At 36.3% G+C, this 25,855-nt stretch overlaps 1 protein-coding gene across 3 annotated transcripts; it reads left to right on the top strand.

The window, feature by feature from the left end:
* LOC115992660 (beta-fructofuranosidase, insoluble isoenzyme CWINV1-like) lies at positions 1-6,477 on the top strand. Of its 3 annotated transcripts, XM_031116886.1 has the most exons (7): positions 1-245; positions 398-406; positions 2,216-3,081; positions 3,593-3,751; positions 3,889-4,112; positions 4,193-4,283; positions 6,293-6,477. In XM_031116886.1, the coding sequence occupies exons 1-7, from the start codon at positions 107-109 to the stop codon at positions 6,470-6,472; spliced, it is 1,668 nt and encodes a 555-aa protein (XP_030972746.1). In that variant the 5' UTR covers positions 1-106; the 3' UTR covers positions 6,473-6,477. The 3 variants fall into 3 exon arrangements, with proteins under 3 accessions (XP_030972746.1, XP_030972748.1, XP_030972747.1); XM_031116888.1 differs by lacking the exon at positions 398-406; XM_031116887.1 differs by lacking the exon at positions 398-406 and having other exon boundaries at positions 1-254.
* The last annotated feature ends 19,378 nt before the right edge of the window (positions 6,478-25,855 follow it).

The following is a 25,855-nucleotide window of genomic DNA, read 5'->3' as shown; positions in this document are numbered from 1 at the left end:
TTGAATCTCATCAAAACTCTTGCTTATACGCCATCATGTATAGTTAGTTTCCTCTTACATAAGTAGTCAGCTTTCTATCTATATCCTCATTCCCAAGAAATCCACCATGGCTGTATCGTCTAAATGTCTGTTGCTCTTCATCTCCCTCCTCCTTGGCTATGGTGTTCTTCAGCTTGAGGCTACTGCAGATAAACAACCTTACAGAACTTCTTATCACTTTCAACCTCCCAAAAATTGGATGAATGGTATGATTTGTTGATTTTCTTTCTTGAATTTTGTCATTATTTGTTATTTTATATAGCTCTAACGGTGTATTTTTTGTTTTTGCATCTTTGATTTTATCAATGTGACCTGTTGTGATTGTGAATTGGACAAATGGGTATCTTTGGATGCACAGATCCTAATGGTATGTTCTTTCGAGTCATGTTCTCATTTCACAATTACAATGTTTCCGGCTTCATTAGTTTCTTTCATTTCTTTTTATTTTTTATTTTTAGTATCTGTTTAGATACTGCTTAGTGCTGAAAACTGAAAACTTATTATTGAAAACACTGTAACAAAATAATTTTTAAACGTGTGAATAGTACCGTGAGACCCAGTTTTAAAATAAAATTTCTATTTTTCCGTACTTGCGGATCCCGTGAACAGTGCATGGGACCCAGGGAAATGAAACGCAAACGCACAAAACGCCACTCCTACCGCTATCCAAACTCACACTTAATATTCAACTTTAAAAGTAGTGATGTCCAGAGTTATAGCTTTTGACACTTTCTAGTTTTTTCAAATAGAAATATCAATGGTTCAAATCTCTCTACCACCCGTTGTCAAATTATCCCAAAAATAACTTTAAAAGTAGTGATAGATCAGGTATAACTTTTCATTAAATGTTACAAAACTTGTAACTTTTTATGTAATTCATGTTTTATGGATTTTATGTTTACTTTACTTGTATGCATGTTAAATTTCATATTAATTAGACTTTATTTATTATTGGAATGAATCAATTATTGATTTTTGATTATCTTGAAATTTTGCAAGCATTGAGAGTATAATGATAAAATATAAATAACAATTGATTTATCAAAATTCACATTTAATAAAAACATACTAAATGATGCAAAATTAACAAAGACAAAGTTTGACAATAAACTCAATTTATTTTTAGAAGATTAAAGATCAATAACTATGTCATTAATCAAATATTTAAATTTTAAGTTTTTGTAATCTAAAATTACTTATGAAAAATAAGTTTATACACCTAATAGTAAATAATATCTAATTGACACGAAATTTGACATGCATGATTGACATGCATGATAAAAATATAAAAAACATGTAATTTAACGGTTAAATTTTCAAAATATGTAGCAATATTAATTTTTTTAGTAGGACTTGTAGCCATAAGCTATAGCCAAATTTATAGCTAAACTTTTTTTAATTAACAAAAACGACAACAAATGAATCTTGAATCCATCTCTAAAAAGTGGTAGATATTTTTTTTTAGTAAGAAAACTTAGAAAATAATACAGGCGAATTAAACATGGGGCAAAATCCAATAGTAAATAATATTTGATTGACATGAAATTTGACATGCATGATAAGAATCTAGAAAACATGTAATTTAACGGTTAAATTTACAAAATATGTAGCAATATTAATTTTTTTAGTAGGACTTATGGCCATAAGCTATAGCCAAGTTTATAGCTAAACTTTTTTTAATTATCAAAAATGACACCAAATGAATCTTGAATCCATCTCTAAAAAGTGGTAGATATTTTTTTTAGTAAGAAAACTAGAAAATAATACTGGAGAATTAAACATGGGGTAGAATCCAATCTAAAGGGTTAAAGTTTAATTATATTTCAACAATGTTAATAGGATTAAAAAAAAAGTGTACAACATCACAGAAATGGATGTATTGGACACAATTTCTTTTCTTCTTCTTCTTCTTGTTTGTGTGTGGGATAAGTAGAGTCTAAATGTTTCAAGGGCTGCCTGCAATTCATCCTTTTAGATTATAATCAACTAAATCAAGGAAAATTTTTTTTTTTTCCAAAAGGGTGAGTCAGGTCTCAATCTCAAGGAAATGTAATTTATAAATGTCAGTCATACAAACACAGGGATTAATTGATAGTTTAGGTCATTATGGTTACCGATTATGTAATCTACCTAGTATGGTAGTGCGTTAATGTGTTATATGTGGATCTTCTTGCAGGGCCAATGTTATATAAGGGAATTTACCATCTATTCTTTCAATATAATCCTAAAGGCGCAGTTCGGGGCAACAAAGTTTGGGGCCACTCTACATCAATGGATCTTGTGAATTGGACCCCACATGAAGCCGCCATCTATCCATCACAACAATCTGATATCAGCGGCTGCTGGTCGGGTTCCGCCACGATCCTCCCTAAGGGTCAACCTGTCATTCTATACACCGGAATAGACCCTAACAACCACCAAGTCCAGAACTTGGCCATGCCCAAAAACCTTTCTGATCCATTCCTTAGGGAATGGGTTAAGTCCCAAGATAACCCACTAATGGCCCCTAATTCCTATAACAAAATCAATTCATCCTCATTCAGAGACCCAACCACTGGTTGGCTAGGCCGTGATGGGTATTGGAGAGTAATCATTGGGAGCAAAATTAACCAAAAAGGATTAGCAATTCTTTATAAGAGCAAAGATTTTGTTCATTGGGAAGAAGCTAAAAAACCACTTTACTCGTCCAAAAAATCAGGTATGTGGGAGTGTCCAGATTTTTATCCAGTTTTGATCAAAAGCCCACTTGGTATTGACACATCAATTGATGGTCCCAATACTAAACATGTGCTCAAGGTGAGCTTAGATGATACAAAACATGATTACTACAAGATTGGAAGTTATAACCAGGATAAGGATATCTTTATTCCGGATAATGGTCCGTTCCATAAAAACTCTAGATTGAGATATGATTACGGAAAATTTTATGCCTCAAAGACTTTCTTCGAAGGAAACTCAAAGCACAGAAGGATCTTATGGGGCTGGGTTAATGAATCTTCAGGTGTAGAGGATGATATCAAGAAGGGATGGTCTGGAGTTCAAGTAATTTTAGCTCTACATAATTGCTTTATTAAATTTCAAGTTCCATTAGAAAATTAATTGGTTTGGACTAAGCCTACCAAATTAGCAGATTAACTTATTTGTTAATGTACAACTTTCTAAAGTTTTATATTTTTTTATAAGTGTGATTATACTTTTTTTCAATTTTAAACAAATAAGTTTTTTCAGCAAAAAGCACGCCTAGTTTAAAGAAATGTTTGAATTTAATTTGCTAGTTTTGAAACAACACTAAAAATAATTCAATGGAGTGTCTTATTATATAATAAATTTTTCTCTATTTACGTGTATAGGTCCATTGGACTTTCGGCTCACTTTAGGTTTTTTTTACCACACACTGTGTCTCTTATATAAAGGCGTTTTGTGTATAATTTATTCTCAAGAACTATAATATACTCATTATAAATTATTATTCAGTATTTGAATTTCGAACATTCTTAAATTAAAAAAAAAAAAAAAAAAGTTATACAAATGATCTCTGTGACACATTTTGCAGGCAATTCCAAGGAGTATTTGGCTCGATAATTCTGGAAAACAATTGGTGCAATGGCCAATAAAAGAAATCGAAAAGCTGCGTTTAACAGAGATCAACTTGCCTAAGCAAGTGCTTAAGGGAGGATCAGTCCTTGAAGTTTCTGGTTTCACTGCAGCACAGGTGATTCTCTTTTAAAAATAATTCAGCAGTGCGATTTTGCCACATTTCATAGTACAAAGCAAAAATAAATTGTTAAACTAGCTTATATATTCTAAAACAAGTACTATTTTTTTCATATCTTTCATAATCTTTTACAGGCAGATGTGATTATTACATTTGAGATAACTGAGCTCAGTAAAGCTGAAGTGCTGGATCCAAGTTGGACCGACCCACAATTGCTTTGTAGCCGAAAGGGTGGTATTGGGCCATTTGGTCTACTAGTATTGGCTTCAAAGGGCCTGCAAGAATATACAGCAGTGTTTTATAGAATTTTTAAAAGCCACAGCAAATATGTGGTGCTTATGTGCAGTGACCAAAGCAGGTCTCTCTCTCTCTTGCCAAACTTCAAACTTTTTTTTAAACTCATTTTTTGGGTTCTTATGGGGTGTTAATTGTCGACAGATCTTCCTTGAATAATGAAAATGATGAGACCACATATGGGGCTTTTGTGGATGTGGACCCTGTTCATGAGAAGCTGTCACTCAGAAGCTTGGTGAGTTGCTATATATAAAACCAAAGAAAACGTTTAAAAAACATAAAGTTACATAATCATGTTGTCTTTTTTTTTTTTAGTTGGCGGCGAAAATAATCATGTTGCCTACACATTGCACATTTGCATTCATGGGAAACTTAAGAACCGCAGCATGTTTCAGTGTCTAGCCTATCACAATTTACATCAAACACTGCAGAATCTTTCCTTTTTTTGGATGTCTTACCTACTCCATAGTCCATACCTGCCTAGGGATGGAAAGTAAATCAGATTACATTGCATTCATGGTTTACTTAAGAAGTGCAAGATGTTTCTATAGCTCATCATAATTTCCATCAAAATACTTTAACGATCTTTCTTTTGAGGGTGAGACTTCTGTCTAGTGCTCCAATATATTGTACTAGAAATGAAACTAACATATAATCATTAATGTATCCGTGTGACATCCAATGCATTAAATGTAAGTCAAGACACTTCTTTTTTTTAATATTGTACCTATTCAAGCCTTGTCTATGGATGATAATGAATATGATTTGGTAGGTTTTTCAATTCTACTAAACTATAATAAGATGAGTTTGGGGGTTCTTTTAATGGGTATGAAATAGGTTTGGGTTTTAAAATTTTAAAATTGACTGGATTTGGACTTTAAATCTTGGGTTCTTGAATCCAATACAATTATATATGCATTTAAATTATTAAAATGTGCCTATCATTTATTTTATTTGTAACAAAAGTATCTAGTAATTTACTAATGCTTGAATTTAATTCAATAACATTTGATATTTATATATATATATATATATTTGGGTAATTTACTAATTTGGTCCTCCAATTATAGGTTAAAGTTCAATTTGATATCTCAATTATTAATTGTGTCAATTCAGTCATTCAACTATTGATTATGCGAATTTAGTCTCATAACTTTCAAAATTAATCCAATGTCATCTCTGAATCATCGCTATATTAATTTAAATTTTAACAAAATTAATTAATGTAGAAAATGAAGCACAAGTTAAAAGGTTAGTATAGAAAGTGTAAAGTTTTCAAAATCAATTCAATTTTAACGATTAATTCCATTATATTTAAATGGAAATGAGACCTAAGGATGAAATTGATTTGATTTTGAAAGTTGAGGGACTAAATTGACATAATTAATAGTTGAAGGGCCAATTTGAACTTAACCTAATAGTTGAAGGACTAAATAATTCATTTAACCTTTTTATTTAAGGTTAAATTGACCCACCTGTTTAACACAATTCATGGTTTGATGAGTTTGATATGGAATTTCTAACATTTAATAAAGATTTAGCATATAAAATATTTAACAGATTTGGTTTAAAAGGGGGTTTCCCCCCTTAAAACCGATCCGTTGTTCCTGTCTTACTTTGGATTTATACATTTAATTGATATATTGTATTTTATTAAAAATAAAAACTCATTTGGACCCATATTTATTTATTTATTTCGGATGGATAATCAAGGCCGAGGATAATTTTATCTATTCTTCTACCAAATCAAAACTAAATAGAAGCACCACTAAGTACAAAAGCTTTAACATTCTTTTTTAAGGTTTGAGTAGATGCCCTTTAGGTATTTAATGATTATTATACATTATCATGTGTATTAAATCTTTAATAATGTATGAATTTGAAACACACACACATTGGTTTTGATAGTTTATGTTCTTTTCAAGTTCAATATTTTACTTGGTTTTATGTTTTCTAATGGAAGATATCTATTTAAAAAGAATATCAATTACATACAACCAAATAAAATGAAGGCCACCAGTCTAATATTGTTTAATTAGATGATTCTTTAATCTTCATTCATACAATGATTATACCTACATAAATTTACACAACGACAACAAGCCTGAGTATAGAATTTGACCACCTTTTTGCTGAATTTGTGTTTGCATGCTTAAGACTATGATTTTTTTTTTTTTTCTTTCATTTACCCATTGATTTAGCCATTTTGTCCTAATGAATTCGAGGTTTTATTTCTTTTTACAGATTGATCACTCTATAGTGGAGAGCTTTGGTGGAGAAGGAAAAGCTTGCATCACAGCTAGAGTATATCCCACATTGGCTACTGATGCTGAGGCCCACTTATATGCTTTCAATAATGGAACTGGGAACGTTGGGATCACAACATTGAGTGCTTGGAGTATGAAGAAAGCTCAAATCAATTGAAAATATACTTAGAATTTATGGTGTTCTTATATTTTTATTTGACTATGCAGTATGCACCAATTGAAAAAAATAATAATGATAATGTACCCATTTGAGCATAGTCAATGAGTTGGTGCTTATTGGGTAATCCTGATATTAATCATCAATCAGTTGAAACTATCATATGCTTTCAATAATGTACCAATTTTTTCAATTGTGCACAGTTCGATAAATTCAATTAGTGCATAGAAAATTGATTGTCAATGATGATTTAGCATATGCACAAGGTTTTTTTATTTTTATTTTTTGTCCCCGTTAAAACAATTTAAGATTTCAATTGGGTTAGGGGAGGAAACAGTGCATATCCAACCCTTTTGTTTTTTACAATAAAACCAAACATCAAAGCATGATTTAGACCTTTTTCTGAATAGAACCCTAGACAATAGCCTAAGTGGGCTACTAGGCATGCATGCGTGATTGTCCTTCAAATGTAGACAAGATTTTCCTGCTTATATTCAAGCTCAAACATCATTCACAAAAATTCATCAAGTAGACTGTGCTATGTACTTGTTCTGTTCCTTCATTTTCGTCATGTTTAACATCATTCTCTAAACTAATTACATCTTAATAAAAAGCTAGTCTAGTGCTAGTTTTTAAGTAATTTCTGTATCAAAACAAGTGTTACTGATAGTTGTATTTAAATAGTTTGGTCCTTACTAAGTTGAGTCTATCAGTCAAGAAGCAAGCCTAGAAGACTGGCTCAAGTGAACTCATGACAGAAATTTTGTGCGACCCTTGCTCAACTAAAACTCAAACAACACATTTGCTTGACCAAGAATGCAACAAACAATAAACTAACTTTGCTAGCCTTTGTTGGGCTTTGTGGAGCCTAGTTATGTTTGATCTCGATTATGATCCGACCCGATATGATGTAGAACAGACAACACATGCCTTCCTGGAGCAGCAAGAACGTCAGAAGTCACAATGCAAGATCAAGGGGGTGCCAATAGAGGCCATTAGAGCGACAGTGTCAGAATTGCATAAAATTTGGCAGGTTGTAGGTTAACGGCATTTTGATCCAGGCTAAAGTTACCTTGAGTGTTACCTAAATTTAGGAAAATTCCTTCGTTAAGGCCCCGAAAATAATGTTTTTGTTATTTATAGTAATATTTGTTTTTCTTTAATAACTTTTAGTTTAAAAGTCAAAATAAAATCTCGTTTGTTTTGAAACAACCCTTAAGGTCAGTAGTTTATGATTTTGCATTTAACTCAATTTTACTATTTTTGGTAAAATTCGGTATTTTGCCACCTAATCTCGTAATAAGTGCAAATTAGGATTTCAAACGTTTCCTAATCGTCTTAGGGTTTTACTTTCTCAATATTTATATGTTTTGTAACTGTCAAAGGCAAAACAAATTATTATCAATAAAAATACAGACTTTTGTCAAATTCTTTTTCTGGTGGATTCCAGTTTATCTCTTTGTGGATGTAAAGAGGGAAAATTCCCGACCTATCACAAACCGACATGTCATACTACCAAGTCCACAAAATGTAGCCAATTACAAAGCGTCACGTATTGCTATTAGGTTTTGCTATTACTACTCAGAAACCAACAGAAATTTGCAAGTGTCATGCAAAAATCAATCACACATCAGCGCGTGTAAGCGATGACAAAAGTGGACCAATCAGGCTGTGACATGTGTCACCAATCAGACTCCGCCACGTGTCGCTTACCCACCCCCAAACTTTTATAAATAGAAGCCTTCCTAAGGCATTTAAAGGAGAACCAAGCCATCTAGAGCACAAGCAGTATTAGAGAATATTCAGAAGCACTCAGAAGTATAGAAGCTCTGCAGGAATCAAGCCTTAAAGCCTTCAAGAACTTCAAACTCAAAATCGAAGAACATTCGAAGCAGAATCATTCAAACTATCTGTCTATATCCTAAAATTTGCTGGAATCAAGCTCAAAAGCCTCTAGAAACCTTAACAAACCATAAATCAATGAGGCTTTATGGATTCAAGCCGCTAAAGCACTGAAGAACTTCCACCACAAACCTTCAAAGAAGAACGCACGAAGAACATGAAGAACAAAGAATTTCTAACAAGGTCATAGCGAGATTCATTGTAATTCCTTTCAAAGATCTTCGATCCATTCCTCAACCAAATTGAAGGATATTTTGTGTTCAAGTCAAAATCACATTACCATAATTCCAATTAATAAGTCTTGCAAGGAGATCGAATCAGAAGATCACTCTTTTGTAATTTTAGAGAATTGTACCACACAATCATCAATACAAATTCACATTTGTGAAACTATTTTTACTTGTTTGATTTATTTCAAACTAGAAATTTAGTTGTCTACAGTGGATTTAAGGTTTTCTAGCAGAAGCTAATAGTTTAGTTTTTGTTTCATCAAAAGAGCATCATGTGTACTTTTTTTAGGCTTCCGCGACATCATGATATAAAAGTGTTATGCTTTTTAATGGGTTTCTAAGGCTTAATCCATGGAGGCCCAAGCTAGATAGAAAAATTGTTGTTTGGAGATTACAGTTTGGTGTGCTGTTTTGAGAGAAAAAATTGTACTGCCATATCTTGTATTTTTTTCCTTATGAATAGTAAAATCATTGCAATTCCGTGGACATTGGCAAACTGCCGAACCACGTAAATATTGTCTTGTATGATTGTTTTCTTTAGCACATGTTTTTTTCTCTATTTTTGCATTTTAGAGATTTGAGAATTTCGTATATATTCCCAACCTAATGTTTCAAACTAAAATTATCCCATATAAGCACAGTCCTAGTGACACAATTTGGGAGAGAGAGGCTGCCATATCAAAATACTCTAAAAGCCAAACCATTTTAAGTCCAAACAGTCAGTTTCTCCCAAAGTTACTCCTAGTGAGTTGTTTGTTCAAACCAAAGAACAACCAAAAGTTAATTGTTGTTTCCCACAAAAGAGTTCTTAATTTGGACAACGAAAGCTCTGATTGTTACAGACAAATTCGTTCCTTTAATCCTATGGCCTTGAATTTAGGTGCACCTTAAGCATTAATTAATTGTACATTCATCACATGACAATAATTCCCAAGTTATATCGATTACCACATTATTCCATTTTGAATTATGAAGATTTTTTCCGACTTTGATTTCTATGTAAGTGCGCCACAGTGATACTTCTCTTTTATCCTAACCTTTAACGGTTTAGTGTGTGCCGCATATTAGAATAGACCTATATAATTTTTTGTATTTTCTAAAATCCTCAATATTTTTTCTATTGGAATTTTCTTATTGTATCGGGTTACTTGGACACCCTTAGAGTGATTTTTCTTTTAAAGAGTTCTTCAAGAAATTTTCAGTTTGCCACTAAAATCCGTGTATACTTTTATTATAACTTCGATACTATTTTTCGATTGTGGTGAATTATTTATAAGGTATATTAATTGGTGAATTGTTGACTCCTGACTTAAAAATTAGAAATTAATGAATGACAGTTAATCCATTGCTTAGATTATTGGGGTATAAATAAATTTTTTTCATTCGAAGATTGAAACAAGTTTCACAATTACAGATTGAGGCATCCATCAAATCCTGGTTTATCAGGGGGTACTTTTCCTTTTTTACTTGTACTTTTCTGTTGGTGAAGGGATAAAGTTTGCATTTCTGAGTCGTGTTACAGTTCGAGTATGTAGTTTCTAACTTTCTAATATATTATAGTTTAAGGCATCGATCATGGTCCAATTAGTGTGCACTTTTTCTTTTTACTTCTGTAGGTGAAAGGAAGGAATTTTAAAGGTATTTCTAGTCTGAATCATGTTACAGTTCTAGTGGTTCAAGCTATAAATTGCAAGTTCAAGTTTAAAAAGCTAAAGTAGGTTAAGCAATTATTATAGGTAATTAGAATGGCAAAAGAGAGTTTAAACTTTAAACTTACTTTCTTATTAAAAAACCACCAGTTGATTAATTGTTATTGAATAGAATTTCATTTCCAAATGCACCATGTTCTACAAACATATTTGATAAAAAGATATAACTTAGGCACAGTTGTGTAGATAATGTACCTTAGGTTTTCTAATTGAATTGAATCATCTTTCTTTCACCCAAGGAGATTCAGATCTCACCAAGGCCCAGCTGAGATTTTTCATGATATAATTGATATTTTCTTATTTGATATGCAAGATTTTCCATGATAAGTTCTATCTTTAAAAATTTCCCCCTTTTCATATATATATATATATATATATATTAATAATATCGATATAATCACTTGTGTTAAACATATATTTCAGAAATTTTTAATATATTTTATTTTAATTTTGTTTTCAAAAAAAATATAATTTTTTTATATAACTAGGCTGATATATCTCAATATCTAGATGGAGAATTTTTTGACCAATATTTTAAGATAGTGAAATCTTGTGAGATTTAAAACCATGCCTATAACAAATTCAAATATGCTGAAAATGCCAAAAGAGCATATGTTTTCATATACGAATATGCTAAAAACGTTACTGCAACATTTGCATTTGAAGTATTAATAGTGAAAGAGTAACTTTACTCTTATCGAAAAAGAAAAGACGAAGGGTAACTTTAACATACAAAATTACAAACCCTTTCTATATTTAGATTAGAGATTAATTACCATTTATTGTCTGTTTGCAAAAAATATATATATATATATATATATATATAATAGGCTAATTTTCCTAATATTTTTCACCATATTTAAATTGACCAAAGTCTTACCGATTCTTATTAAAACTATGTAAAAGAAAATAATAATTCTTATTAGAACCAACTGTGGGGTATAGAAATTTGATGAAGTGGTGTTGCCACGTGTCATACCTAAAGCCAAGGAGGCCAATGCCATTCCAAGGAGATCACACCCTCGGACAGTAAGGCCCCGTCAGTAGCACGTTGTCAGAGGAGGTCCTATTGTTGAGAAAGAGCTACGGAAAGGGGGTTAGCCTTAATATGACTGAAGGGATGGTGGCTGCCTTCACATTTAATGCATCCTACCAAACCTCTTGACTACATTTATGTGGAGAAGATTCCTAAACAGTGCTGCCTTGGTTGCCGCAACTCACAAGAGGTTTGGAAAGGTGTTTGATGGGACAAGCACTCAAGTAGTGACCTAGATGATCAACAAATGAAGGGCCCAGATCATCCAGAGGGGGGCTATATAATGTGAGAGACCCTCCAGGGAAAATGGACCGAAAAATCTATAGAGAAAATACTGTAGCAAGAAAAACTAAAATTGTATCCAAGTTTAAGAATGATATACATAAGGACCACTCTCCTTGGATTTAGCCGAGGAAAGTTTTCTTAGCACAAAACTTGTTTTCCTTTACTTTCTTACTATCTTTGATTCACTATGTGTATTGTTTGATCCATTAAAGCCTAACTTTTAAGCCCACTCTTTACAAATTCATTGTACTGGGCTCTTTGAGCCTTAATTCATTCATCTTTTGGGCTTAAGAACCAAAGCTAGTCCTCACATCCACAATTGATATAACTTTTTTAACTACTAATAGTAACCTACTATCTCTACTTATTGATTTTAGCCGGATGGGCATGGTAGCTCACTAGCTCCCAAAAAACCTACCGTGAATCTCTTGCCTCTCGGAGCAAGGCTAAAATGGGTGAGCTCAATATATAAAGAGAAATATTTTATCCATGATATTTTCATAATATTTTTACAATAGATAATAGGTAAAAGGTTAAAAGCCCAAAATGATGGAGAAAAAACCCAAAAGGTAAAATGTGAAATTAACCCAATTAGAAATGGGCCACATGTCCACATTATGTTATTGGGTTTTAAAACCGAATTAATCATAAAAGGCTTAAGCCGAGCTAAAGAACCTGCAAAATTAAATGGGCTGAATGACCCTCAAGCAAGCTAGATTTTGTGATTTGTTAAAAATCAAGTTGGACTTTATGATCCACGAACATGGACTTTTAACTCTCTCTCTCTTTTTGGAAACAAGGACGCTGACTAAATGGTCCTTCTATACACAAAATGAGCTAATAAGGAAAAAAGTCAAGCCCATTACAACTTTGGAAACCCAAATAAACCAATAGGTATGACCAAGTTCAAAGAAATATTAAAACTCATTCACTTTAGTGCTTCACAAAAGCTCAATGAACTGCTGGACACTTAATAAGGCCCAATCCGATAGACCATATCCATATAAGACTTAATTTTGGGTTGAGCAAAGATGAAAGAACTATCAAAATGAAATTGTCCAAGCAAAAACCAAAGTGTTTTCTAAAGATTGGTTAGCTAGTGACAAAATTTAACTACAAAATTGATTATAATCTTATTTAATATCTTTTTATTGGAGGTGAATTTTGACAAATTCATCATTGGATTATATCTTCTTCTTATACCCTCCATGCTTGTAAAATTTTTAGAAAATTAAAGATTAATAGCTATGTTATCAATAAATTGTTTAAATTGCAAGTTTTTGTAATTTAAAATTATGCATGGAATATAAGTTTATAGATCATATAGTAAATAATATCAGAGTGACACAAAATTTGACATGTATATTAAGAGCATAAAGAACATGCAATTCAACGATTAGATTTTCAAAATATGTAGTAATGTTTATTTTATTTAGTAAAGTTGTAGCCTAACGTTACAACCAATTTTGCAGCTAAACTTTGTCCTTATCTAAGTACTTATCAAGTTATGAAACATCTTATTGGTGGGAAATATTTAATTTAGCAAGGCTACATGACAAACATTGTCATTAGTGGTGGGGCTTAATTAGATTAATTTCACAATGTCAAAAGTCTTGCAAGTTGCAATTCAACCAGCACTTCCTCGTCTTTCTAACAAAAAAAAAAAAAAAAAAAAATTCAGAGAGGTCTAAGAAAAATAATAATTTGATTGCTTTCATTCCTTGTCATCTATATAGATAGACAATATTACTATATTTAAATAATTTTTACGGCGCAAAGATAATTTTATTGGTGGAATCTTTTTAAGTTAGCAAGGTGCATGACACAACATGGTAATTTTAATAAGTGGTGACTGGTGGGGGTTAATTAGATTAATTTATTTTTCGTTTTATGAGTAGATTAACATATTATTTATACTATTATTTAAGCAGCTTTTAAGCTACGGACTCTAAGCCTTGGATATCTCAAAATATTCTTAAGTTGACTTCTTTAGAAATTTTAAATAATGGAGTTAAATAAGTAAAATTATTAATATTTTTTAAAAACTAGAAAGAAAACCGCATACAGAGATTTGTTGGCTACTTTTTGCTCATTTTTAAGCTTTCAGGGATTTTATAACTGTAGACTAACACAATTCAGGGGTCATATCAAGATCCAAATCCAATTTTCACCCATTTAAGTTGATTTGAAACCAAGCAATGAAAAAATTATTCAAATATGGTTTTTAATGCACCAGCACCTCAACTTCTTAGTTCTTACATCTAATCAAACTAAATTTGACATCCTAGCGCAAAAGAACATTTCAGAATCATACTAAGCAGGGTGTTATTGATACTTTGGTAGAAAAATGAGCAAAACATTATTGGAGTGAATTCCTATCTCTTTAGATTGTGTAAAAATTAAGCTCCACTTTTGTCTAGCCTATTTTTTAAGCCAATAAACAATTAGCAGTCCTAAATGAGAACTTGGTTGATTTGGGAAAATATTACACTACATGTATGGAGTTTTTTTTTTTTTTTTTTGAGAAACTTATGTATGGAAATATTGGGTGTTCATAGTCTCTTTGTTTTGTATCTAATATGCTGAATAATAATTTACAATTTGATTTCCTCTTGGTGCAGTATGTCAGCAGCAGGGGAATTAAGGAAGCTACTAGTATTAATGTATTACTATATTTAAATAATTTTTACATGTTCTCAATAGTATATGATATAAAATAATTCAAAAACATAACTCAATGTAGTACATTGGAAAATATAATACTTTATATATTAACTTAGCAAGGCCGCATGACACAATATGGTACTTTTAATTAGTGTTGGGGCTTAATTAGATTGATTTTACAGTCTTAAAAAGCTTTGTAATTCAACTGTCATGTGTTGGAATTTCCAACCAAAACATTTAAAATTCAATTCCTCTATTCTAATTATAACTATCAAATTATAATTTTTTTAAAATATTGATTTATTTCTTGTTCTCTGATTTTTATTTTTTATTTTTTTGAGTAGATAACCAATATTACTATATTAAATAAATTTCACAGTGCAAAGATAATTTTTATTGGTGGGATATTTTTAAGTTAGCAAGGACACATCACACGGCTTAATTAGATTGATTTCTTTCCTTATCCTCTAAGTAGATTAACAATATTACTCATTTAAATAATTTTCACAGCGCAAAAATTATTTTAAATGTTTTTTTTTTTTTGAGAAAAAATAATTTTAGATGTAATAGTTATACATAACATCATTACTCTTCTTTTTTTAATTTTTTAGAGACAAACACCGTTATTAATATAATATAAAGAATTGCTTTAGAGTAAGTATTATACTTTATAATTACTGTGGAATTGGAATATACAATGCCCCTCAATATTAATTATTTTTTTATCAATAGGTAAAAACAGTAATTGACTCTTGAGCATTCCCATCAAAACTTTTAAAAATTTTAGCATTTAGCATATCAACCTAGCTAGACATGCATGTCATGTCATTGGTTTTTCAGTGTGGATGGATGATGTCCTATCTCACACACTTGCTGCTTATCAGGTAGATTTGCCTATTGCTAAATAAAATAACTAATTTCTTTCTCAAAAAAAAAAAAAAAAAGTCACTTTATCAATTTTAACAACTCATTTTACAATACACCCAACATCGAATGTTCTATTTTCTTACTATTTCGTTTAAAATAATATAAACTACTCATTAAAATAATAAAAAACAACTACACAAACCACCTTTTCCACCACAAGCATTAAAATAATAATTTTTTTTTTTTTTATAAGATTAGAGCTACAGTGAGCTTTCAAAGATGAAAGCTCACTATAGCTTAATTGCTATTTTTTTTTTTTTTTTTTTTTTTAAGTTTAGCATGTTTGTTGTAACTTGCTTTTTAGTGCTTTTTACAAACTTGATGTTAAAATTTAGCATTTATAGCATTTAGCATTCTTAATGAGAATGCTCTTAGTGTAGGCAAGACTCAAACTCAAATCTCTTATTCCAAGATAAACAAATTTATCTATTGATTTAAGTGAAACCCACGTCTCACCAAATTTATAATTAACTAATAAAATAAAATATATCAAATTGAATTCAAATATAGATAATTTAATACAAACCCTGAGGCTAGAGCTCAACAAATTAATATGTTGATAATTTAATACAAACCCTAAGCCCAACAACATCAAATGGTACAAAGGAAATATAGACTATTTCGGAGTAACCCAAGGAGATTGAGGGTGAGCTTGGTTCAGCTTTTTGAAGTTGGGCTTTTTGAAAAAGTTGAGTTTTCAAAAAGTGCATAATGAAAAAGTATTTTTTCAAAAAGCTGAGTGTTTGGTAAAAGCTGTTAGAAAGTGCTTTTTGAAAAAGTTGAGTATTTGGCTAGCACTTATAAAAGTACCAATTTGAGGGGTAAATTACCAAAAAAGACAATGTATATATAAGGGAGTTTATTTCATACTTAAATCAATATTGTGAAATTATTTTTTTCTCACCAATATTAGCTAATAATAACCTATCACTTAAGATTTATTGTGAAAGTATTGTGATAATTTATACTGATTTTAATTTGAACGTACTATTACAATCATTTTTTTCTCTTTCTAAACAAATTATTTTTTCTCACCAATATTAACTAATAATAACCTACCACTTAAGATTTATTGTAAAAGTATTGTAAAATATTGTGACAGTATTTCTCAATTTTAATTTCTTATTCTTTATTTTATATTTCCCTTATTTTATTTTATTTTTTATCCATATTTCCTTCTTTTTTTTCTTTCTTTTTTTTCCCTCTTTTTTTCTCCTCCACACATGTACCCTTAATTTTTTTTCTTTATTTCCTTCTTTCATCTTTTTCCCTACCACTTCCTCCACACACGTGCCCTTACTTTTTTTCTTTATTTCCTTCTTTTGTCTTTTTCCTTACCACTTCACACTCCAGAACGTTCCACTTCTCTGCAATTTTTTTTTATTATTATTTTTTTTACAGTTCAATAGCTACAAGGATCAAGGAAGAGAGAAGATGATGATGAAGTGTAGGGGCCTTTTTTGTGTATGGTGTGTTGGGCTGGGTTGCCTCCTGTGGTAATGGGCCCTAATGTTTCTGAGTAAGGGAGTTGGGGCCGGTCCAATTGTGATCCAACTTGGGCCGGTTTGTACAGAAACTTATGCCTCGTCTGCCAGGAGTAAGCTTACGGTGAGCAGAACTGTTTCAGACGAGTTATGGCAGGCAGATATAATAATAATAACCAAAACAGAATATTCTGACTATTTAAATAAATGGCTATGTAATTCCTACTTATAAAGCACGATTACAATTATGATAATGTAATTGCACAGAGGAAAAGTAAAGGGGAAAGAAAATAACATAAACTAATCCAGAAGGGGCATAAATCAAGTTTTTTAATTTAGTCTGCCGAAGCAAGGCCAAAGAGGGGAGAACGCCTCTTCTCAATGCAAATAATCTCCCAGGAAAAAGATCCTGCTGTGGGGATTAATGGTTTTGAGGGAGTCGAACCTAAATGGTTATTGCCAAAAAAAAGGAGTCATTGTTTACATTTTGCAAGAGAGCAAGATTTGAAGAGGAAGAGAGGGAAACCGATTTACCGGTGCATGTCTACTGTATTACCTCTACTTCTTCCTTAATTTTCTCTCTTTTCTTCTCTGTTTTCTTTCTTCTCTTTTTTTCTCTTCTTTTTACTCTGTTTTTCTTTCTACTCCGTAAATGCTCTGTTTTCGATCCCTTTTTCAGGGCACGGCAAGGGCCCTTTTATAGTGCCTGTCGTGACCAATGTTTTACCGTTTTACCCCTTAATCGCCTTTGTCTGGTCTGGGCGTACTTGCCGACCAACAAGTCGTGTGACATTCACCCTTGCCAGACAAAGGCAGGTTTGTTTCGTTCCTCAGTCTACCGTAACACTTCTTTCCTGCCACGGTATAAATGCTCTCTCTTTCTACTCTCAAGGCATGCACCTAACGGTTCCTCCTCAAACTTGCCTCTTTTGGGTGGTCTATCATCCTAGCAGGACGTACCTCTCAAAAGGGCTTGAGCAGGAGCCGTAAAATAGATCTTTTCCCCTCTCTCCACCACCAAACCATACCCCCTTTACCTCTTACCTTTGGCCCATGGCCCCACCACGCCTATATTGGCTGGGTACAGGCTGGTGGTGCCTGGGCCTTACGCGTGCTTCCCTTTCAGATATGTCCAAGAGTCTGCCTGTTGCTCATGCGTCTGCCGTGATCTTGAGGCTCTCCGTCTGTGTTTTCTGACCTTTCATGTGGGCTTTTTTTTGGTTTCCTGCTCCATTCAGGAGCTGGGCTTTGTATGATGATGGGCCTTACATTTCTTTGGCCCACTCTTGATTTTCCTGCAATGTTGAACTGTTATTCCTGCCGTAATAACTTAATCCTGCTGTACCTCTTTTTGGGCTAGCCGTTTATCCCTTTTCCCAGTGGCCTGTCATGGGCACTGTTTTGCTTTTACTCATGGACTCCTATGTCCCTTTGGGCTTTCCTTTGGGCATCCACGGCCCGGTTGCTTTCTTTGGGCTTCCTCAGCCCGTCTGCTAATTCCACACTCCCATGGGCTTTTTACTAACTTCATTGGGCTTCCCCGGCCCAATAACCTTATTCTTATCTTTGGGGTTCATAGGCCTGCCATAAACCCCTTACTTTCTTAGTTTGCATTGCCTTGAGCCTGCGGTGATCCTTTCTCACTTTTCTACCTCATACACTGCCCATGGGATGCTATTTCTTTCTTTCCTGGCTTCTTTGAGTCCACTTGCCTCTTCAAGATCCATGTATTTATTTGTTGGGCCTGTGATCCATTATTCCTGCCACTTGGGCCTAATGAGTTTTTGCTATCTATTTTGTCAATTCTTTATTGCCCTCATTATTGCGCTTTTTTTCTATCTACCTGGGCTTCCACAAATGGCCCTCAACATTTAGGCCCTTGAACATATGAAACGTTCTTGCGATTCATATGTGAATGAAAAGGCATTTCTGCCCTTCTCTCATCTTTTTTCTTCTTCTCTTTTTCGCGGGTCCTTTTTTTTTAAGCTGTGGACCCCTTCTTATACATATATATATTTTCTTTCATACCGCGAACAGGGTTGTCTCTTCGAATTTTCCAGTTTGGCAGTTATTTTCGAAACAGAGCCGCCGCTTCATTAATTTCATCCCATTCTGATGGCTGATCCGTCACCTTCTTTCGTGCTGTTATTAATGACCTGGGTATTTAAGGAAGAATCTTTCTGCACTTTAATCATAAACTCTTTCTTTTCCCAGAACACACACTCTCCGTCTCTTACTCTCCTTCTTCTTTTCAAACACCCATACCCATTTTCTCCAACTAAGCCTCCTCACCATATCGCCGGTGAAAAGCCAAGGCTCTTCCCGCCATAAAGGGAAGGCGATTGCTTCCAATTCTCCCACTGTTCCTGATGTGGGCGAGGAGATGGAACGTTCCGATTCAGAGCGGTCCGCTGAGGAAGAGACGCAACGCGACCCCGACAACAAATGCGCTCCTTTAATCGACCCGTGGTACGAAGTCAATCCTCACTTCCCAAAAATCCCTGGTGACTATGTACCACCACCGCTAGGTCGTGTATTGATTGCCCTTGTCCAGCGAAACCCCGACGTCTCTTGGGCTCCTTTAGCATCTTCAATCCCCGATCTGTCCATTCGCTAAGGTACCTCGCTTCTCGTACCCCTTCATTTTGAATTTGGGTCCGGCACAGCCTCGGGTTGGAAGGAATGGGTTGACAGTGAGCTTTCGGACACGGGCTTTATGGGTTTGTTGCAACGAGCCAGCGTCTTGAAGGCTATAGTCTCATCTCGCTGCTTGTCGAATTTTTGAGACCTCTATAACCTCCGTCATTTGGTCCGGTGATGGTGCACCACCACCCACACCTTCTTTTTTTCGTGTGGCGAACTCACCGTGACCCTTGAAGATGTGGCTAACCAGTTGCTCTTGCCCATTATTGGCGATGTCGATCCTGCCACCCTAAAGCTTTCTCTGGAGGAAGAGGCCATTAAGGCTGAACTGAGAAAAAGGATGGCCGAAAATGCCAAGTTGTCCTACTAGGTGAGTTCTTCCTCTAAGTTTTCTGTTACTGCCCGCTGTGCTGCTTTTATTGCATTTTGGCTTTGCAAATTTTTTTTTGGGTCCCACCCCCACTACGCCATAAAACCTTTATACTTTCGTTTGGCTATCAAAATATCTGCTGGGGTGAGTCTGCCGCTGGCCCCTATGTTCCTGGGGCACTTGTATGTTCAATTGGATATTCTCCGTAGTGATGAGAGTTAGGCTAGGTCGTGCCACATTGTTACCTCTTCCGTCCACTGTACCATACTTCAGCAGCTGTTGTTTGAGCGTTGTGCTTAGTACTTGACAAAGTGTAGACCCGCTCGGTTTGCCAGAGAGAAGTACCAAACATGTCCGAGAGTGATTACCGATTTTTGTGGCAGGTTTGAATCAGATTTTCTGCTTGCTTTTTGTTGGTTTGGTTTGAAGCCGATTGGCTATTTTGTGGTTGAATCTTTTGATGAGGGCGTCGGTTTCTCTTGGAAAGCCTATAGAAATTTAGGTGCAGATTACACTTGTGTGGATTCTGCCATGGGTTCGTTTGTTGACACCATTGGGACCACTTCCCCATTGGTTAGCTTTGATGAAACTGGGATTACCTATCTTGTTGCTACCAATGCCGGATGGCTGCCTTACCTAGCCGATGAAGGCATTAGGTTTGTTCACTATCCTGCCAACCGGGTGATAAGGTAGTTTGGGTTGGATCAAGACATCCCCGATGACATTTCTTTCCTCATGGAATCTCCTACGTCAGTCCGTCCTTTCCTGCGGCACACTGCCTTTGAGTTTTAGAGGAAGCGTTTCAATGTCGTTACAGTTCCCGGTTCACTAAGGGAGGGTGTCTGTACTTTTCCCATGCACGGTTACTGGCACGCAGTGATGGCTACATTTGTGGCTGAGTTAGCAGGGAGTCGTGGCTTCTCCCTTATTCTTCCTGAAGGGCTAGGTATGGTTGTCTCAGTTAACCCTCACCTGCTGCTTCCTTCTAAGTTTGTTTTGGCGTATGCTAGAAAATAAAGCCGGTCAGCCATCTTTGAATGGGACGCAGAGAAGAAATGATGGTTCTGGCACACTGGTGACTATCCCCCTGGTTGGGAGAAAAAAGTTAAAGTAATCAACATCTCTGTACCGAGCAAGAAAGCGCCTGCCAAACCCAAGTCCGCTGGCAAAACCAAGCCTGCCACACCACTACCTCCTGCAGGTGCTCCTTTGGCTAGCAGGACTCGTGGTAGCAAAAGGAAAACTACTCCTCACCCTGTATCTGCTGCTGAACGGAGGGTAAGTTATTTCTCCCCTTTTTCTTCTTTGACAAAACTTCTTAATTTTCTTGCGGCTAACTCGCTAACTTCTTCTGCCTCTTTCCTTTTAGTCCAAATATAAGGAAGACTCATCAGTTACCCGCCCCATTTTGCTTGATGAGCCTGAATCTGAGGTGAGTCCCTTTTCTTCACTTCTCTCCTCTCTTTTTTTTCGCACGCCTCTGCCACGGGTCTTTTGTTTTTTTTACTTAACAATTTTTTTTTTTTTTAGGAGGAGCCTGAGCCTTTATCCATATATCGCCCCACTATCAAGGAGATTTCCGCCTCCATGGGTGTACCCATGTAAGGGTTTTTTGATGGGGTTGATGCAGTATTCGCAATGCCTGCTCCTTTTACTACTGCTCACAAGGCTCCTACCAAAACTCCCACCCTTCTGCTGAGCCGGTACCTAGAGAGGGTACTCATGTCGAAGGGGTTGGTGAGACTACACCTTTACCTGTCGAGAGACCCACTCCTTTAGAGGGAGTCATTCCTCCTGCCGCTGTTCAAACTAAGGTCACTTCTCCCGTTCTGCTGCTTATGATTTCGACTAGTGACCATTTTGCAGCTATCTCCCAGGCTGCAAAGGGAGGTGTCTCACTTGTTGTTACTCCTTCCTCCATTCTCGGTTCCGCTATCCGTGGTCCTGATACGGACTTATCCTCAAAGGGATCTGATGACATTCTCGAGGATCCTGATGATGCGCCCGTCCTGAAAAAGAGAATTTTTGATTCCGATGAAGAGGGGAGTGCTTCGCCCGAGCCTGACTTCATGGGTATGTGTCTTCCTTCCCTTTTTTTTTTTGGTTGTATTTGCGTTTCATTTGCATACTTATCTCCCCGCTTGCAGAGACTTCTGAGGGGCTAGAAATTACAATAGGTGTGGGAATGACTGCTCCTACCGCACCCGTAGCGCCTATTCCTGCCGCACCTTCAGTACCCGTTTCAGCCGTACCTACTACTCCTGCTTCTGTTGTGCCTACAGTACTTGTTCTGCTACACCCGCAGCCCCCATTCCTGGTAACTTTGGCAAATTTCCTTTTCTTCCTATCTCATCTTCTTTTTCTGCAAGTCTTCTCTTTCTGTGCCATGGTTTTTTCATTTTGCCTTGCGTTTCCTTTTTTGATAGGTCCACTTCCTACTATTCCTTCTCAGTTTGAGGCGGGTAGTAGTTCTGCCGCCGTCCCGGATGATGTTGTGGCCTTCCTTGGCCGCTTTGACTAGCCGGAGGTTAACGACCTTGGTCTGGTAGACTTCTGGGCTTCCGGTCCTCCTTATGTAGACTTTTATGGCTTCCAAGTCCTTGAGGACTGCGTCTTTCACTTAGTGATGATCTACAACCGTCACGGTAATTTTATGCAGGAGTTTCGCCTTGGTCGTTCTGCTAAGGAGCATTTCTTGCAAATGCTGGGTGTGTGCTGAACGACATTGAGCATAACTTTATTAACTCTGTTTCCGTCGAGAGGATCCTGTAGTGGAGGGCCGTGATTTAAGAGCTCATCAGTATGGGTTTCACCGTGGAGTTTATTCTTCATCATCTACGTGAGGTTGCCCGAGCCTTTTTCATGAGGAGAGTTCAGCTAGCCGTTGATGCCATAGACGCTCGTATCGAGCTTTTGAAGAAAGAGGTGGCGGATTTGGAGGGTCGCCGTGAGCGTCTTCTTTCCAGCGTTAGTGGGCCTAGTCGCTTTGGAGATCAGAGTCTTATTTTCGGACTTCATTGATGATGGCGCGGTTTCCTTTCCTTTTCTCTGTTTCTCTGTTTCTCTGTTTTTGTTATGTCACACAGAACACTTATATGTTTCCTGCCGTAGTTACTTGGCTTGTGTTTGCCACAGTTTGGGTTTGTAATAATGCTACATTTTGCTACTTTTTCTTTACTATTGCTATGACATGATGCTAATACTTCGTACTTTTTCATTGCATACTCATGAAAGCACGTTACAATTTCTTCTGTGACATAGTCACTTGGAGGAATAAAAAAAAAGAAGAAGTGAAGGAAACATAAACAAAAAAACTAAAGAAAGGAACAACCACATAACTTTCTTCTCTAAGCAAAATAACGCTTCAGCCATTTTCCATTGATGGGATCCATCAAGTCCCTGCCATCCATTTGGGTTAGGTGATAATACCCACTTTGATGCGTTTCCCTTATCACAAGGGGTCCCTTCCATTTTGGTGCGAACTTGGATGGTCCTGCCAGACCTCGCCCGACATAGTCTACCACTTTTAATACTAGTTGTCATTCCGTAAACACTCTTTCCTTGGTCATCCTGCCGTAGGCTTCAGTCATCTTTTGCCTGTATCTTCGACTTCGTTCTTGGGCTTCTTCCCTCCTTTCATCCAGCTCTTCCAGGTCCTCAAACCTTTCTACCGCGAAGACTTCTCCCTCTTTTTCTTTTTCTTGCATCTACATGACCCTTAGGGACGGTGTCATTATTTCTGCTGGACTCACTACTTCAGTTCCATAGACTAAGGAAAAGGATGAAAAGCCTGTGGCTGACTTTGGTAATTTTCTGTAAGCCCAGAGAGCATCTGGCAGGTGCATCGCCCATCCTCTCGTATACTCTTGGCTCATTTTGCTGATGATTTTTATGAGAGTTTTGTTTGTTGCTTCTGCCTGCCCATTCCCTTGAGGGTAATAAGGTGATGACCTGTGGTGCTTGACTTGGTAGAACTCTAGCATTCTCCTTACATCACTATTGACAAATGGTGTGCCGTTATCACTGGTGATCCTGTGGGGCACCCCAAACCTCACAATTATATTTTCTTTGATGAAGTTTGCCACTGCTTCCCCTGTGGCCTTGTGGAGTGGCACTGCTTCTATCCACTTAGTAAAATATTTTGTAGCCACTAATATCCATATGTATCCACGTGATGGTGGGTTGACTGGCCCTACCAAATCTAGCCCCCAAGTGTGAAAGGGCCATGGGGTGACCATGCTGTGCAAGCCTTGTGGATGGGTATGAATCAAGTTGGCTTGTACCTGACAACTGTGGCACTTTTTTACAAATTCTGCCGCATCTTTCTTCATGGTTGGCCAGTAGTAACCCATCTGCAGCAGGCATCTGTAAAGTTTTTTCTTCCCCTGATGTTCACCACATTCCCCTGAATGTACTTCTTTTATCATTTCTTTAGCCTCTTCAGGGCCCAAACACCTCAAAGGGTTTCCATCATATCCTTTTTTGAAAATGACTGTGTTATGCAAGAAGTAACGTGTTGCCAACCTCTTAAGCTTGTACCTTTCACTGTGTCTTTGTGGCAGGACGCCTTCTGTTAGGTACTGCATGAAAGGGCTTCTCCAATCCTCGCTGATGAACACAGCGTAACTTTCCTCCCTGTCTGCCGCAAGCTGGCAGGTCCCACACTGGGTTTGGACTTGATCTGTGTCTTTACCCATACTTGGCCAATAGAAGCCTTCCCTCTGGAGTCTGTGGTAAAGACTGACTTCCCCGCAAGACCCGCAAGTCTTGTCATGTATTTCTTTCAATTTTCTATGGGCTTCCTCCTGCCCCACGCATCTGGATAAAATCCCACCTAGCATCCTGCGGTACAACTCTTCTTTTACCAAGGCATAGTCTTTTAATATCTTCAATTTTGCTGCATCATCTCCCTTCACCAAGGTTTCCTTTATGGAGATTCGCCAATCCGTTTCGCATTGTTCCTCCCGGAACTTTTCCTTCAACACCTCAATGATGGATTCTTCCCTCTTGCTGACTTCTATATTAGTGCTATTCCCTTTGAAGATTATTTGCGAACCTAATGCAGCTAACGCGTCCGCAAACCAATTTTCATTTCTTGGAGCATGTTCTATCTCAAAGGTTGAGAATTTTTCTTCCATTCTCTGGGCCATCACTCTGTACGAGGCTAGGCTAGGTTCCTTTAAGGAAAAACTTCCTTTGGCCTGGCAGACGACCAAGTTCGAATCTCCCAATACTTTCAAATGTTTGACTCCCATTTCGAGCACCGTGGCAAGCCCAGTTAGATAGGCTTCGTACTCCGCTGTGTTGTTTGAACAGGGGAATTCCAATTTAAATGACAGCGCCACTGCCTTGTCTTCTTCATGATACAGAACTACTCCCACCCCTCCGGAATGGGTAGTAGAAGACCCATCGAATTTCATTACCCACTGTTCCCTGACTTCTTCTGTCATAGCTACTTCCCCTAGAACTTCATCATCCAGTGGGAATTCTTCCTCTCCTGGAAGCTGCGCCAATAAATCTGTTATAGCTTGACTTTTCACTGCCCTAGGTGTCCCCATTCTTAAGTCGTATTGTGATAACTGTAGCAACCACTGAGATATCCTGCTGGAGAGGATCGGCTGTTGTAACAGAGCTTTAATGGCATGGGACTTAGTCATCAGCCATACTTTGTAGGCCAAGAAATAGTGACGCAACCTCTACGAAGCGTATACAATAGCTAGGCATGCTCTCTCTGCCCTTGGGTAACGAGTTCCTGCATCTTTTAAGGCACGGCTGATGTAGTATATTGGCTGCTCGATACCACCTCTATCTTCCTGAGCGATTAGTGCGCCGATGGCGTACGAGTTGGTGGCCAGATAGAGTAGCAGTGGTCTTTTATGAATAAGGGCCTGCACTGTGGGGAGGTTCATCATTATCTGCTGTAGCCTTTTGAAGGCTGTCTGCTGCGCTTCCCCCCATTCAAAACTTTGCTCCTTTTTAAGCAACTTGGTGAAGACAGAGGTGATTGATGCCAACCCAGGGATGAATCTCCGGATATATGAGACTTTTTCTAAGAAGCTCTTTAATTCTTTTACTGTGGCTGGGGGTCTCATAGTTGCTATGGCCGTGGCTTTGGCTGGATCCACGACTATGC

Source organism: Quercus lobata, chromosome 5 (genome assembly GCF_001633185.2).
Source record: "Quercus lobata isolate SW786 chromosome 5, ValleyOak3.0 Primary Assembly, whole genome shotgun sequence".
NCBI classification, from domain to species: Eukaryota; Viridiplantae; Streptophyta; class Magnoliopsida; order Fagales; family Fagaceae; genus Quercus; species Quercus lobata.
The sequence above is the reverse complement of the archived record's forward strand: the minus strand, read 5'-3'. Positions and strand labels throughout refer to the sequence as shown.